Here is a 17,581-nt window from a genome sequence, read left to right as displayed (position 1 = left end):
ACCCCATTCAATAAATCCTTCCAACCACACACCGCATCCTCTCCACTTTTAGCTTGCATTAATTTCTCATTTCAACAACCTTTTTAACTCCATAGTTATTGCAGCATATAAATAGTTTTGGATCAGAAAAGTTTGGGCCAAACATGTGTGCAGGTAGTTTCGGAGTCTGCTTTCTTTTCCAGAATAGCCCATTTAATTATGGCGAATACTAGTCCCCAGAAATGGTTCAAACTTCAAAGTCCATAGAAAAATAACAAGTTGTACTATTTGCTCTCAGGAGCCTAAAACTCCTCCACATTAACACCCTCATTCTACCAGTCTCAACTTTCTCATCACACTCACCTATCTTATCTGTCAACTCTCCTCCATGCTTACATACAGAATTGAGATCTTGGAAAGAGGTTGAAGATGGAAGATAATCACAATAAAGAGGTACAGTGGGCTAAGGATGAAAGAGGACATGCAGAACTAAACATTTGAACACAATTCATCTCAGCAGATCGTATACATTCCTTTTGAGTTGCGTACTTATGATTCGTCTGCTCACTCGTTAGCTTCTTTATGAGCATGCGAGAAACCAGTAGAGTCAGAACTAAGAAAATACTTAATGTAAGGTGTACATTGAATATCTGTTTCATTGTTTTATGTTTTAGTCTATCTGGAAACCATAAAATGGTGGGTTATTGAAGAACAATGTCCCCCTCACGATGAAAATATCCTCAAAAAGCAAGTGACGTGGGGTGCACTGGTCTGTACTGAGGGAACGCTCCATTTTTATCACAGCCTCAAATTTTATTCTGAAAAGATGACTCACAAGAGTCGTGGGACTTCCATTTGATGCCCAAATCCCTTGTTTCCATCCAACGTGTGATGACAATACACACAAACATCAGTAGACATCCCATGTGTATGCCTTCAGTCACCTTTTCTTTCTCGAGTGACCTTCATTTGGATGCTTACTTTTGCGCATTATACGGATTATGTCAAAGGGATTATGCATTAAGGATTCAAAAGGAAGATGAATATGAAAGCAATCACTTTAGAATGACAATGGGACCTAGATTGGTTTTTCTTGCCTGAAACTAATGACCCTTTTGAACAAAGATTACCCCTTTTTTAAGGCAGCAGACAAGATAGAAAGCCAAATAATTTCTGGGTCCCAAAAGGGCTATACCACTTCTACACCCATAAACTTGCAAAAGGTGTAGCTCTAAAAAGCTAATGGCACTGAATCCGTTGGTACAAGAGGGGGCCTCAACTCTTGAAAAGTGAGATCAATTATCATTGATATTTTACCTACCCTTCATGCATGGGATTCCTAAGCATTAACACTTTGTGAGGAAGCAATAATGAAGAGAAACCTTGTGCATTCATCATTTACCAAAGAGGTCAAAGGGATCAGGATTTGGGACAAGAATTGTACTCCGTAAAAGAAAAAAGGCAGATGAAAAGTGTATTGCCTATCTTTCCATTTCTTCCACCAAATTCTACACAGGACCCTGTTAAAAGTGTAATAGACTCTAGCACAGTAAGCTCTACATTAGTGAAACTAGACTTGATACAGAATTGAACTTACCGAGCTTTTCTCCGGGACTTGAATAGAAAATTGGATGGTGGGGATGGAGAAAATTCGAATGGCAAATGTGGCGGCTCCGACTTGCCAGAAAGCATCTCCACAATCTCCTTCATGTCGGGGCGTTTGTTAGGCGATCGCTGGAGACAGAGAAGTGCAATGGTAATGCATAACAGCACCTGTTCTCGATCCAGTGACTGAATATTTGAATCAACAAGATCCAATAGCCTCCCATTCAGGGCCAGCTGCCGAGCCCATGATATCAGATTAGCCCTTTCGAATTCGGGCATGGGCGAGGCCATCACTTGCAATGGCCTTCGCCCTGAAACGGTAACCAATAAGAGAACACCAAAGCTATACACATCACACTTTCCCGATGCCTGAGCACCACCACCGTATTCAGGTGCAATGTAACAAACGGTTCCCCTCATACTTGGGGTACTACTAATACCTCCACTCTTGGGGATATCACTACTAGCAAAGTCTTGGCTGTTTCTTCTTCCTATTCGAAATTCCCCACTAAAACCTTCTAGCCACCGGTCAATGCTGCTCCTACTTCCCCTGCTTCTACTCCTCTTTCTCTCGGCCACCCCATCTTCATCCCTTTGCCACCACAATTCTCCTTCATTATCAGATTTAAGCCCCCTTTTCTTCTTTTTCTTGGCCAGTTCGTCGCAAAATTCTTCCTTCCACCATTCCCTTGGCTTCCTATTCTTCTTCTCCTTCCTCATTGCCTCTCTATCCAATGATGCCCACCACTCCAGCTTCTTCCCCTGCTTCTTTTGCTCCACTTTAGCACCTTCTTCTATGGAACTTGTAGACCTGATCCAGTCCTTCTTAGGCCTTTCCTTGTTAATCTCACTCCCAATCCACTCCATTACATAGTCCTTTACCCTCCCAGAATCAGACAATCCACTCATATTTTCTTGCTTCCACCACCAATCCCTCCCAGACTCGCTCTTCCCCCTCCCCACAGTCCCTTTCCTATTCCCACTGTCAATGCTTATTCGATCCAAAATCACTTCGGAAGCACTGCCCTCCTTCTCCAAAGGCTCGGAAGGCGATGCCTCCACTGCCCCTAACCCTTCCTCCTCATCAATTATCCTCGCACAATAACTGTCCGGTGATTGTTCCACATTCACAACCACTGCATCCTCTGTGACCACGCTCTCATTTTCCTCAATGATCGACCCGTAATCATCCCCTTTCTTCTCAATCTTCTCCTCCTCCTCTTCCACAAACGTCCCCACCCTCTCATCCCCTCCGGACAACACCTGGGCCAACCCAAAATCAGCAATTTTGGCATCAAAATTGCAATCCAGCAATATATTTGAAGGTTTGATATCTCCATGAATAATAGGCGGATCGCAAGAATTGTGCAGATAATCAAGACCCTTTGCTACAGACATAATGATTGCAAATCTCTTATTCCAATCCATCAACTCCGCACACTTGCGATCTAACAAAGCGTCCTGTAAGCTCCCATTTTGCATGTACTCGTAGACAAGCACTAACCTTCTTCCTCTTCTCTTCTTCCTACGATCATAATACCGAAATCTATAGTCCTTTTTCCCGTCTGAAGTTGAAAATCCGAGTACACAGACAACATAAGGGCAGCAGATGGTGTCTATACTTGAAGCGAGCGACAGCTCGTTGTGAAACTCGCGCTCCCCTTGAATAGAAGCTTCGCTCATGAGCTTCACCGCGATTTCTTGACCCGAAGGAAGGACCCCTTTGTAAACCGACCCGAACCCACCTTGCCCGAGTCGGTTGGCGGCGGAGAATGAGTCGGTAGCCCGGCGGAGGAGAGAGAAGGAAAATCTCTGTGGCGGAAATGGGGGCTTCAGATCCGTTGGAACAGTTCTTTTGCGTGTGATCTTGCGGTAAAAAATGACTGACAGCAAGAGGAAAGCTAAAGCTACTGCAGCGGCGAGGAGGGGTGGGAGGAGGCGGACGTGGCGATGGTGGAGCGGCGCCGGAGGAGGTGGCATTGTGGTAAAATAGGAGGGAGGAATGAGGATGGAAGCAAAGAGTATGTATAGATGATGGAAAGAGACTGGTGGGCAGTGAGTGTGCGAGAGACTGCAAATGAGTTTGTTGGTTATCGGGTTTCGTCTTTCTTCTCCTCCTCTCTCAGCTGTGTTTTGTCAACTGGTGACTCAAATGCTACCGCTACAGCCTGGTGACGGTGCGTCTCACTCTCACTTAGATATATCAAAAATCCAAGTTTATTATGCCAAGAATCTTGGCTGCATAGAACCCTTTTATGAAAATAATTTGTAATTAAAATTGTAGATTGAAGTCTCATCAGATTTTAAAAATATAGTTTGAAAATATCAATGAATGAATTGTGATGCAAAAATAAACTAGCTTGTGGTCATAAAAACATTATAGTTGATTGTATATTATTAGATAAAATAGGAGAAGTAAGGGATAGAGATAGAGACAGGGATAGAGATGTTTGTATATTGTTGAGCATAGACTGCGCAGTGTGGGGTAAAGCAAACAAGAATGGTTTCTATTTCAAGTTGACTAACAACAAACTCTTCACATCAATCAATTCTTATTCTCATTCTTTAAAATTATTTTGGAAATTCTTGTGTTTTTTTCAATTTCTTTATTTAGGTGCTGAAGAATATATACCATTGGGACCCTTTCAACATATTTTTATAAGAGTATGTCATTTTTTTAATATATAAATGCCACATTATTCATTTTTAATAATTGATTTATTGTAATTCTCAACTCTTGACTTAAATTTTTATATCCCATTAAAATTGAATCAAATGATTTGGGTATATATAATTAATGCAAAAGAAAAAGAGGACAGCCCAGAGAGAGAATTGGGATGTAATGGCGTCAGACTAAAAAGGTATTGACTTTTGTATCCGCAGCATTGAAAGCTAATCTTTTCTTTGATACAAAATTTCTTCTCTACTGCACTTTTTCAGGTTTGTGAGTTTGGGATTATATATTGCTTATATGATGAATACTTATATATTATTTAGATATGCAGTGGATTTTCATTTGGGTTCAGTTTTGGATGCAGATGAAAAAATAGTGAAAGAAAAAGGGGTTGAACAGCATTTCAAGACAAGTGCAAGGGTCGGACTGAAATAATGACAAAAGGTCAAAACCAAAGAGGATCAAAACGTACAAACCAAAGGCAACGGGACAAAGTCGGGAAAGCGATAAAAAACTGCGTATTGTAGTTGTCGTGGTACTCGCCAGTGGGGTGCGCGTGTAAAACCTCAAATTATTCCCTGCACCATCCCATTGGTGACGTTATCAAGTACTCAAGGAATAACTCTGGTCTCACCCATGTATGATGTACCCCCCGCGCTCCGGATCGCACGTGCTTACTAATGATCTGTACAAATTAACTGGGGTTAAAAAAAAATTAACCGCAGTAAATTACTCCACAAGAAATTAAAAAAAATAACCTGTATCACTCCATTTCGACTCCTTGAAATTTCTTCGCAATTTCCCCTTTTTGTGAGCGAATTTTCGAATTGAAATATTATAATAGTAACTTACAATAATTAAACATAATTTTCCAACATTTTTCTTAGCCTTATAGCATTTTATGTGACCAATTTTAATAAAAACATTGTGGACAAAGATAATGTGAGAAATTATCCCTTTTTTTCTTAATCCAAATAAAATTAGATAAAAAGAAAAAAAAAGAGAGAGAGAAGAAAAGAATGATGATGTTTGACTTTTGTAGTTGACTATTTTTTATGTACTAAATGTAAGAGAAGGAAGAAGAAGATTTTTGAACTTTTCAACATGAGATGAAAGTGAAAAGAGGTAAAATATCACGTGAGCCCCACTCTCTCTCTCTCTCTCTCTCTCTCTTTTTAGTACATATATTTCTCGAGACAAGTAACTAAATTACCATAATTAACGAAAAACACTAATTTAATTACCATAATTAATGACCCAAAGCTGGTTTAGTGGACATTAATATAATAAAGCATCAAAGCTAAGGGGCATCTTATGTTGTAGATATCGAAGGCATATTTGGTAGGCTTTTTAGGTTTGGATGGGGAGTCCCATTTCTATGTTCTTCCATCTCTTATTTTAATGATTTAATATATTTTGTATCTCTAAATTATGTATTAAGTGTATTTGTCCCTGCACTATAAAATATAATAAAATGATCCCCATGATATACACTAATTTTTTTATCATGAATATGCTTTTATCAATCTAAATTATAAAAAAAAATGCCTTTATTATTTGCACCCTCTAAAAATATCTATTATAATCATTCTAAATGTGTATTATTATAAATTTTTTATTTAAAATAAATACTATACAAAAATTATAACTTTTATAATGAGTATAGAATCTAAACGAACTCTGTGAATTTACAATCCGTATATTTTCTTTTTCACATAACTATTCAAAAAACTTACATAATATTTACTTGTGCTGTCATATATATTGAACTTTTTTAAAGATAAATTATCAATGCAATTTTAAAATATTACATCAAATATATATACAATGTAAAATATGCAAAGCTATAATATAATTCATCTACAATATTCTATAATTTTTTTTAGTAATGATATGATGTATTTTAATTATGTGTACATGACATTGAATAAGAACTTATAAGTGATATAACATACATTGTTTTTATACAATTATATGCATTATGTATTTATACATTTATAAGTTAGTTAATTTTTTTCCCGTCATTGTAGCAGCTACATTCAAATTTTGATTCAAATATGATATTCATATAAAAAAATGATAGAAAGAATAAAATAGTTAGATGCATGTGAAGGGAGAGAGTTGCCACGTTTTTCCATCACGGACTCGGAAAATCTCAACAGATGTGTTATTGTTACGTCCTCGCTTAGTGCGCTCCTACAACAGTACGATAGTGATGAAATCACGAGATTGCCGCATGCCCTGCAACCTCACGCTTTTACCCTAAGACAAAAGTATACTGGTTTTCACGATTATTTCACAAAATCAGATATCTATTAAAGATAATAACTGAGTGAACATGTTATGCCCAATTCATCCAAGAATTTCACGTGGAAACACTTTAAATTGAACGTACAAACAAGTGAAATGGAACAGAGACATACTAAGACGCCTTAAACCAAACAAATAAATTTATGACTAAAAATCCTCAAAGAAAATTCTATGTCTTCCATCCATATTGAGTTTTGTATCCACATGGACCACCGCCAGCTTTTCAACTAACACAAGATAATATCATCATGCATTCATCTTCTTACGAGAATCACATAGCCAATACGAACATTACCAGCCCGATTATCAAATAAGTAAACTTCTCACACACCTCCTTTTTGTTTCCGCATCATAAGACTTTTTAGGTGGTCGATTCAGATGCATTCATTTAACTAAAGATAGACAATCTGAACGAGAATATACTATAAAAGAGGACATGAATTGGATTCCCATCAAAGGTTCAAGAATTTGTATGAGATTCTCTCATCTGCCTATTGTGCAAGTCGCACAGCAAAGAGGATTTAAATGAGTATATATATATGGTTATTGGAAGTATAAAACTTAAGAGCATTTCCAGTTAATGCCAACAAATTCAATCAAAGATTACATTCATAGAAGAGAGTAAGAATATAACACAAAGAACATATCCTTTTCAGCCTGTTGAGAAAAGCAATCACCACTTGAGGTGGTCGTAGATGCCAGTCTCACCACTAGAAACACAAAAGGATCAGGAAAATGAACATCCAACTTCCACGCCAGAGATAGTCAAACCAAAGGAATTTATAGACTGCAATCTAATCATAAAGACTAAATTCACAAGAACCTAATAGGCGAATGCCCAGGTCACAATTACAGTGGTTTTGCACCTCCGTTTTCCTGAGGGTTCACCGGTGTGGAGGATCCACTCCTCTTAGATGAACTGGAGTGGCCGGTGATGGTCCTGCCCATGAACTTTCCGGCTTTGCTCAGACCGCTACCAACAGCTCCAAGACCACTCCCAACAATGCCTACTCCGGCCCCTAAGCCAGTTCCCACGAGTCCCACTCCAGCACCAATACCAGTACCAACCATACCAACCCCAGAACCGACAAGTGAGGCTGCACCATCAAGGGCATCCATAGTGCTCCCAATTACTCCTGCCTCTTTCAGTTTCTTTCTTTCTTCCAAGATCCTCTTCTCTTCTTCAAGGGCAGCCAACTGCTCTTCCTTGTTAAATTCATGATACAAGACCTGAAACCAGGATGCATCTTGCTAACCAACAAACTCGGAGCTAATTGACCGAAGAAACGGACAGCAAAACTTCAAAACATTAAGCATGATTGAGCCACCCAAGCATTAAAAAGAAAAAGAAAATGAAAAGGGAAGGAGAGAGGGAAAAGATAATTTCCTAAATACCACACATGAGAGTGTTGGCCACATGTGACACTGAGACAAGCCTTTATTATGTATGTTTCCAACTTCTTAAGGTAAAAGAAAGATTTAAACAATCATAGTAAGTAACATATGTACCTGAATTGTCAGAGTTCCCCTATCCTTCTTATCTTTAATTTTAAGCATATCAAGTGATGGGAGCAGCCTCAGATCGATTTCCTTTGATTTTTCAGCTTCCAGCTCAATCAGAGGTAATTTTGCAATGCCCAATCGCTTGTCCTGCCCAATGTCTTGATCAAATACCTGTTTCCAGTACAAAAGAATTCTAAGCATTAGTGTTTAGGCAACGGAACTGACCAAAGACTAACCTAACCATACACAGAAAAGGAATCCAGGGAACAAGAGATCGAGTGACAAGCAAAGTTTCCAACAGTATTAGTAAAAGCATACTCCACATTTAGTGAGACATAACTGAATGACAGCGGTTGTCATTGAGATATGGCCTTTTTCCTGCCCTTCCACAGGGCACTACAGGAACTCAAGACTCGTATGTTGTTCCAACTTTCAACATTACAGATCAGGTTCTCCCCTGTGAGGACCTTTTTTTTTTTTTTATGTGTCAGCACAGATTCTGAAACTAGGCAAATGACATGTAATTGAGACGTAACACCAATTTCTCATCAATTACGTACAACAGAAAAGGAATCACACATCACAATTACTGCTTTGCAAGGCACTTCAGGACCAAAACTAAAAGAATGATATAATACATACTTTAAGGAAAAACAAAAAGGTGCATTCCGAAGATCTAGGATGCATTAAAGTTTAACATAGGAAACATGGTCATCCTCAGGAACTCAAGAAAACACTACATAAATAACCTGGAGAAAACGCAAAAAGTAGAGAGATTACAAACCTCAAGAATGAGTGACTGCGTCTCCTTGTCTTCTGCGATTAAGTCAAATGTCTGATTCCAAACAGGATTCAAATTGTTCTCTATGACCTTTGTCTTGACTTTAAATAGAGGACGAATGTGTACAACAACATAGGGATCAGATTTTCCAATCAATTCCATGTTTTTAAGGTCACTGGCCCTTATCACAGTTACTGTGAGCTTTCCCACTGGCTTAAGCTCCAACTCACTGGAAGATTCAGAAAAACAATATAAGCCAGTCACTCGGAGCATGTTGATACAAGTATTCACATGGTATTTCTTATACAAAAGAATGGGAGTAGCAGATGCATTTTGAAGTTTCATGCTATGCTTATTTTGTCTCAAGTTACCAATTACCCTGGGTACATTAGAGTTTGCTACCAGTCTCATGAAGCAAGAAGGTGATATGTATTTCTTATTCTACAAAAAACTTACCATCCCCAAGAAGAAGATATGGATTTCTTATTTTACAAAAAACTCGCCATCCCCACTTTAATTTCCAAAACCCATTTTCTCATAGGAAAAATGTATAAACCCTTGCAGAAAGCTGAAGATATACATCCCCTCTCTTACTTTTGGGTCTTAAACATCTGTTGTAATACCATGATTGACATCCTATATATACCAAACAAATGAAAATACACTATCAGCAGTGATATAGAAAGAAAGAAACATTCTTAACTCTCCACTACAATTTTTGGGTGTCGTTTCATGATACTCAAAGTTCCAGCTCACTTATTTCTGTGCTGTCACAAGCTTAACTTCCTACCTTTTGGTCTTTTAGTAGTTATCATTGAATGAAATGAAAAGAAAATTATCAAAAAAAAAAAAAATTTGATGCAAGTTTTCAAAGAATGAAATCTCAAATGTTGCCGAACCATCAAATAGATGAGATACATGAAGTCAAACATAATAATCTAAAAAGAGCAGTTTGAAGAGTAAAGAAAATAAATGGATTCACCTTGTATCCACAGGTATGCCACCAATGGGAACAACAATCCTGTGGGGCCATTGTAGCATATCCGTCACTATAGTATTAACAGTATCCTTGCAGAAATAAAACAACTTAGTCAGTCCAAATAACAAAGAAAATTATTGAACTAAGAAGGAAAAATTTCACAACTTACATCAATCATATCAGAAATCCCAGGAATAGCTGTTAAACTTCCACCAACAGCCTTCAAAGTATAATCAATTCGTGGCTTTGGCTGAGTAACAGGGAAAGAAAAAAAGCACATATATTAATAAGAACAAGAAGAATGAAATTAATAAGAAAAAGATAGTAATAAGATGATCCAAAACCAACATACTCTCTGATAATGCTAAGACTTCGGATGTCTATGGCATCAGGAAAGCTGATAAAATATGGTATCAGTGAATATGGTAAACTATTACTATTCCATCTTGGAAAACCTCGATTTTCACTCTAGGTTACATAGTTTCTCTTCGAAGTTTTAAACATTGTATAGTCACCTTCTTACAGAGAGCACTCCATGCCAATGAAATTTCATGTGGTGAAAACATCACATACTGCAATGAAGACCTAAACCAAGAGAAAATCATCCTAAACTTCAAAGCAGAATCTTAGTTACGATTTTGTTTTCACCTTGAATGAATTTGATTCACTTGATGGGCCAATTATTCATCTTTTAACTTCTGAATTCCAAGATTTCATAGTAAAGGCACTGTAACAAGTGTACACATGGGAAAGTAAAGACTCTAAGATGCCAAAAGATTGAAGGAAACTAGTTATCTTTCCTAATTAAACTTTCCACCTGATCATAATGCAATTTGTTTACTCCTCTTACTGCATATAGTCCCTATTGAGCAGTAGAAACCAAATTTTCGAGCAACAGAATACTCTAATCTTGAGTCCACCATCCAGAGATCAAAATTTTGATCACTCAGCATAACCAGAAGAACACCAATAAGGACTCGTCTTCAGCTTTTGAGATTTATCATCAACTAAATATTTTGCATAGCCTCCTCTCACACAATTCAAGTGTGTACTTGAATCAAGTCTATTATAACAAATAAACAGGTTTGCTCAATAATGTACCTCGGCAAGAAGAGCAACAACCACCGCAGATATGCAAGGAATTTCATCTGCAAGTTGGAAAATAGCACGAACGACGGTAAAAACTTTAAGATCCTTCAGCTGCAACAAACACACATTGGCAAATTTTTCATTTCAGACCATAATACTAAGACATGAATAAAGGATCATTAGAAAAGATAGAACATACAGTGCCAACACAAATTATAACAACAAAACCTGGTGGGCCCAAAATTTCTAGCTGGAGAGCTAAAATTTACTGTGCACCAACCTGAATGGGTATAGAAGCAACAAGTGCAGCCTCAACAGCAAGTATAATGCTTGGATCACCACCCCATCGGAGGTCAATATCCATAGTGATTTGACCTTCTTTAAGACTCTGAACTCGAATTCCTGGAGGGATTTAAGTAATTGGCACGCAATTAGGTAGATGCGCATACACAACATAATTGACAATACAAATTGGAAAATCATAAAACTGTTGCATCAATTAAGTGTGTATTAGGCGCAATAATAACTGCACAAACTATTTATCCCACAAAAATTCTAGAAATTCAAAAATCTCACACGCCAGGGCTCATTATCAACTAATGTGAAGTTGCTCCTGACAATCTCGCACACAAAGATAACTAATCAGCATATAATGTAGTTGATGTTGTATAATTCCAAGCAGTCTAAAAGCAAATGGAGAACAGTTTCCAATTTAAATGGACCGTGAGGGAAGAAGTTTCCGCTGAAATATGTATGTGGTCCAGAGTGTCTTGGTCGGAAAACAATTACGGCCACAGAGCCATAGGAAGTACTTGAATTTGTTGAGTGGAGTTGGCCAGTGATGGTTTTCAGAATTTGGAACACAAAGGTGAGGTCCATCAACAATGGTTTGAAGTTAGCGGATATGCAGGTTTCTGGTGAATATTCCGAAAGGCTTTTGACTTCAGGATGAGTTTCTCAGTGGATCTACAACCACCCTCCCCCAAGAAAGGCTTCCCACTGCTTTGCTGTGCTAGCTTGATGGGAAATCATGTAGAAAATAACAGCATAAACAATGTTTTACTACATAGTTTTGCATCATATTGTGGACTTTTAACATATATTTCTTTCTTCCATAATTTGAGGGAATAGATTAGGCAGGATGTATTCAAGTAGCCAAGCATATAGAATAATTTAAGTTGTTCTATCAAGATTCTCCTTGAAAGCACAGAAGCCTAATGCAGTAGAGAGACTGAACATATTGCCTTTCCAACACAAACACTAGTTTTGTATCACACAGTTGTATGAGTTTTAGCATGACCCTAAGTTAAAAAAAGTTTTCGATTATGAGCACAGATAAACCCTCAAGTCTCCATAACTTGAACGCACTTAGAAATTTTGAATAGGTCTCCACCTTTACCATTGTCTAGAAGAATCTATTCTGTCAATATGATGCTAATAACAATCCCAACCGGTAAGAAATATAATGAAGCAAAATGAGAAAACAGATTGATTTAACATCAATGAAATTTAAGCCAACAAAAAATTTTGAAAAGGACCATCACCAGCAAACACGTCAAATGATCAAATGTAAACCAGTTTGATTCAAGCATTAAAGAGAAGATGAAGCAAGGTTGGTCACGATATAGTTATGAGGTTAATAAACAATGATTTGTCAACAGTGTTGCAACCTTCAATTTTAGGAGCCACAGTTCCAAGAGACAATTTGCTGAATTTCAAAGAAGTAATCCCTGGAGGACGATATTCTTCCAACAATGGTTCAACAGATTCTTTTATGACAGCCTCTGCTGCCTGGGAAAGGAACCATTCAATTCAATAAGTATAGAAATTTGAACTCACTCAATTGCAAGCCTGAAATTAAAAAATGTAGAAGCAAACCAGTGGGACAAGCAAAACATTCAATTATCAAATCAGAAATTGCATTAAGTACGGAAGAATGAGGAAATAAATAGATGAAGACCGATCTTTAATAAAAGATTTGGAGATTGTACTATAACATTTACAAATGTACGACAATTGATAGTCCCCAAATTGTGATACAACACTTCCACCAATACCCTTGATATCAACACATCTACCATCACCAATCTATCTGTCTATACCTATTGTAAAAGTATGAATAATTTTGAAGGTTTCTTGTAATTATTCATCTACCTAAAATATCCTTTTCATACTGTTTGCTTTAATGAAAATTGTGTATATTGCTATAATGGTTATTATGCAAGATTTAACTAAATGACCATTATTAAAAGGAATGAAATAAGAAATAGGATTCAAACCTAAATTTGGATCATTCCAATAATCCACCAGATTTTGGGTTAGGTTTTTTATCCTTTGACTATTTATATATGAAACACAATTCAAACCTTAAGAAAGAAATGTTCATATTTTTGTCTCACAATTAAGCACAGTTATAATTGTTAGCATCTAATTAAAACTAGAATGTCATCAAAACACAAATTAGTGCAATTTTCCATCCCCTTAACAATTATAAGAGGACTTATTCTATTCAAATTATGAGTAAAAACTTAAAAGTAACACTTCTCAACTTCTTTTGTAGTCAGTCACAAAGATTTGAGGAATCTTCTTAAATAAATACACAGACATTAATAATGCAATGCTCTAAGAATGAAGAGTAAAGAAGCAACTTAATGTGAAAAATTCGAATAAAAAAAAATTATTTTGGTACTTAATCTTTTAAGCATCATTACATTATTAATAAAAAATTTTGTCAATTAACGATCCATCAAGAGAATAAAATTATTACTAAAGAATATTTATAAAACTCAGCTAATCTTAATAACTAGAAGTACGTACAGATAGCAAAAATAATGAATTTATTTATCCTGTTCATTGTTATTCCTTCATAATCTTTTATTGTACGGATTCAGATTTATTTTGATTTACTGGGTTTTTATTTAATAAATTTTAGTGTTTTTGAAGAAAGTCTCGAAATAAGTGCAAAGCATGTATGTTTTACTCATTACTATAAAATTATGAATCGTCTATGATCTTTTATGTTTCTTAACTTTTTTGTGGTGTTACAAACAACGGAGTACATCAACTAAAATTAAGAAACAGGGCAATCTGGATTTCATATGTTCTTAAGTGTCATAGTATGAGTATAAAATTTAAAGCTTTCGTTTAATCTCAAACTCTTGTCAAATTGGGACCCTAAATATGGGAGTTTGTTTTCTCAGATTCCAACTTCTGAAGCTAAATATGGAAGGTGCCTCACAGAAGTAGTATGACGAGCATTACGGAAAGAAGAGAAGCTTACATCTGCAACAAATGGCCACAATTTTCCCAGTTGTTTATTCAGCCATTTCACCTGAAAGGGTAAGCAGATGGACATGAAATGAACATCAATAACCAATTCCATTTTGTTTTGTTTGATCAACAGAAAAAATAAAACCTAACACTGGGGAGAAAAGAAATAATTATGAAATTCTCTAAAACTTAAACAAGGGTATAGCTTATTGCAAAAGAAGGATATTTTTCTAGGACTATGTCTTACATTGATGAGAAAATCTAAACAGGCTGTGCCTTCTAAATGCTCATAGCTATTCTCTAACTCTCAATCTGTGCAATAGATCAGATGCCAATTAATATTAGAATAAGAAAACACCCTTTTGTCACATCATTCCAGGGAGACAGTCTCATCATATATTTTATTAACACTCAAGTCGAGAACAGAAATAAACTCTTCCAAAGCGGTTTTTTAGTTTAAGTATAGTTAAGGGTTCTAGGAAACAATGCCAAAAGCATCAAAACTACCTCTCTAGCTATTATTCAACAATTCAAAAGAACAATGTTCATTTCTTAACTAGCTTTTAAATGTTCTACTTATCCAAGCCTCTGCATCAACTAACTCCTCTCCTTTAGACCAATTGAATTCAAGTTCAACAAAGCAAAGCCTCAACCTACAGTAATTGGAGACTTAATGTAGTCCTCTTTTCACAAGGTCTTCTCCACAGCAACTAACAGAATGCTTCTAGATGCAAATGAAAGCTAAAGATCCATATCCATAGCGAAAGAACTAGGTTCTAGAACACGTTCCCTAAAGCAATATTCCTCTATTCGGGTTGGGAAGTTGAGACAAACTATTTGTAAGCCAGACAGATATAGAGTAGAATGAGAAACTATTTGTGAGCCAGAGAGATACAGAGTAGAATGAAGAATTATTTTTAAAATCGAAAGAAAACTCGCTATGCAATATTAAAGAACATAGAACCATACCAAACAAAAATGATTTATCACCATCAGGTTTCTATACCGAATGTACACTTACAAAGGCTTCAAGTCAACCAGCAAAACTATAAAGAAATACTCTAACCTGCTCGAAAACAGGAAAAGATATCCACTCAGGAAGGTTTTCCCCGCATATCTTTTTCATATCCTCCCTGTTCAGTGAGCTCAGTAGTTTAATATCAACCGCCTGTCCACACAAAAAGAACACCATTATTTTGAAATATAATAAAGATATTCACGAAATTTCAACCCCTCCCAAATTTCATCAACACCTAAAAATCCAGAAAACAGGTATACTATGCAACATATTATAAAGTAAGATGCAAACTAAACGCACACAACTTATTTCTACATAATAATATGCAAATAGAACAAAACCACCAGGAAGAGAAAACCCAAATAAAACTCACAGCAAAACAACACTAGCAACATCTAATTCCAAAAATTTGACAAATCCGAAGAAATCAATCACTATGAGAAAATGAAGAATCTTCAAAAACCTTAGCAACACGCTTGGTGGCCCGATACTGCATCATGTACTTCCAACCCGCCATCAATGCGATCCCGAACAGCATTCCCATCACCATTCCCGATATCAACCCCATATTTCCTTAACTCCTCCCGTCCAATGTTTTTTCCCAAAATCCCAAAACCCTATTTCCTACTTCCCCCTAAAATTCATAAACCAAATTGAAACTTACGTTACACAAAACCCACCCCAATTCCGCAACTGAAACTGCTTTTACAATCACTGTGATGCAACTACTCTATCACTACCAATACATCATCAACAAAACCAAAACAACAATCACCGCTGAATTTACTTCAAATTGTCGTCATCAAGAATAAGGCATGAACGAATTTGTGGAAAGGTTCGAGCGGGCATTTAAAAATGACAGATAATATCTCCGAGCGGGTTGGTTGTTCTTGTAATAAAGTGGGTAGTTGTAAATGCTATACTTCTAAGTTTATCCCCTCTCTCTCTCTCTCTCTCTCTCTCTCTCCGCCCCCGAAACGTCGGTTTTATGTTTCCAATTTTCATTGACTTTTGAGAAATTAATTTCCAAACGTTTCTTTCTCTAAGTTTCCGTTTTGTGCTAAGCTATTAACTATGTTGCCACTGCATTCGCTGCAGTTTATGTAGTAAAATTAATAAGATGTGATCACATTGATTCACGCATAATTAATTATAAATTACCATTATTATTTTATCTATCATGCAATGGATCAATATATTTATTATTATTCTAGACATTTTGATTCAACGTTTCTATATGCATATAATAAATAATATTTTACATAAAATATTAAAACATATTAAATTAAAATAAGTTATATAAATCTAAAAATCACATTTTTTAGCCAAAAAAATAAAAAAACTAATTTAAGGGTAATATCAGCACGTGGTGTCACAAACCGTTGTTTGTAACATGAAAAATATATGTTTTTTTTTAATATTTGTATAGATTATATATAAATATGACATAATATCATATAATTAGTTTGAATCTTATAAAATTATTATATAAGAAAAATGACATATGACCCTTTGGTAGACTCGAGCCTAATATTGTCTTACCTCTCACCTGAATGGCTCAACCCACTCAACTACATGGTCCACTTGTTGGCTCAATCCATTCCCCACAGATCGACCTACTTGCCCGACCCGGTTGGTATTATACTTATATCATCTAACCTTAACCCTAATTCATTATGCCCTCTTGTTTTTTTCACAGTCTTCTCTCTAGCTCCTTCTCCCTCTTTATGACTTCTCCTCTCACCGACTCTCATGGTCTTAGAAATCCTTCTTGGGCACCTCTCTCTCCTTCCGCCTTTAATGTTGTACCTCTATGAAAATCTTTCATGACATCTTGTTTTTAAAGTAACAGAATAAAAAATTCGTTCTCCTTCTCCTTCTTTTAATACGTTATTCGTGAATGTTTCTTTTTTTTTTTTGTAAGAATCCTTTGTGGTATCAAGTGGGTTTTTGTTGCTTAAGTATCTGGTTGTTGTTTGGGTTTTGAGTAATCATGAGAGGTTGCTGATTTTTGTGGCAGTGGACTTTTTCTCTACGGATCTGGCTCTCTAAACCTTATCCCATTCTTTCTATTTCTATAATTTTGTTGTTAGATTTGTAAATATATCCTATGTCTTGTTTAAAATATGTTTATATTTTACCGTATATTGATTTGTAATTTTAAGAGTTTTTGTAACCAATTTTTCTTGTAATAGTTGAGTTAGGAATATGTTTCATTGGGCCCATTATTGAAAGGGTTTACACCCAACACTATCAAAATATAATTTTTCCTCCATGTTTGACTTTTTTAAAAAAAATCGTTCTTTTTTTTATCAATTATATTTTATGAGTTTATTCATTTTTGTTAATCAATAGAATTTCTACACACTCTTT

At 36.1% G+C, this 17,581-nt stretch overlaps 2 protein-coding genes across 2 annotated transcripts; both read right to left on the bottom strand.

Annotated features, from left to right (window-relative positions):
- Positions 37–3,831, bottom strand: LOC105171653 (receptor-like serine/threonine-protein kinase At2g45590). The gene has a single exon (XM_011092849.2). The coding sequence runs from the start codon at positions 3,562–3,564 to the stop codon at positions 1,573–1,575; it is 1,992 nt and encodes a 663-aa protein (XP_011091151.1). The 5' UTR covers positions 3,565–3,831; the 3' UTR covers positions 37–1,572.
- LOC105171648 (synaptotagmin-5) lies at positions 7,086–16,203 on the bottom strand. Its single transcript, XM_011092835.2, has 11 exons — positions 15,672–16,203; positions 15,257–15,358; positions 14,201–14,251; positions 12,591–12,711; positions 11,201–11,322; positions 10,933–11,031; positions 10,001–10,081; positions 9,835–9,920; positions 8,856–9,081; positions 8,078–8,242; positions 7,086–7,798 (listed from the first exon to the last, which is right to left on the bottom strand). The coding sequence occupies exons 1-11, from the start codon at positions 15,774–15,776 to the stop codon at positions 7,418–7,420; spliced, it is 1,539 nt and encodes a 512-aa protein (XP_011091137.1). The 5' UTR covers positions 15,777–16,203; the 3' UTR covers positions 7,086–7,417.

The sequence above is a fragment of the Sesamum indicum genome, linkage group LG1 (genome assembly GCF_000512975.1).
Source record: "Sesamum indicum cultivar Zhongzhi No. 13 linkage group LG1, S_indicum_v1.0, whole genome shotgun sequence".
In the NCBI taxonomy this organism is placed as follows: domain Eukaryota; kingdom Viridiplantae; phylum Streptophyta; class Magnoliopsida; order Lamiales; family Pedaliaceae; genus Sesamum; species Sesamum indicum.
This window is presented reverse-complemented; position numbering and strand designations above follow the sequence as displayed.

Bases quoted from the DNA above. Each gene is read 5' to 3' on its own strand.
- LOC105171653 (XM_011092849.2), bottom strand. From the start codon at position 3,564: ATGCCACCTCCTCCGGCGCCGCTCCACCATCGCCACGTCCGCCTCCTC.
- LOC105171648 (XM_011092835.2), bottom strand. From the start codon at position 15,776: ATGGGGTTGATATCGGGAATGGTGATGGGAATGCTGTTCGGGATCGCA. The intron at 15,359-15,671 runs GTTTTTGAAGAT...TTGTGTGGACAG, and splicing joins CCACCAAGCGTGTTGCTAAG to GCGGTTGATATTAAACTACT. The intron at 9,921-10,000 runs GTAAGTTGTGAA...TATTTCTGCAAG, and splicing joins GGATTTCTGATATGATTGAT to GATACTGTTAATACTATAGT.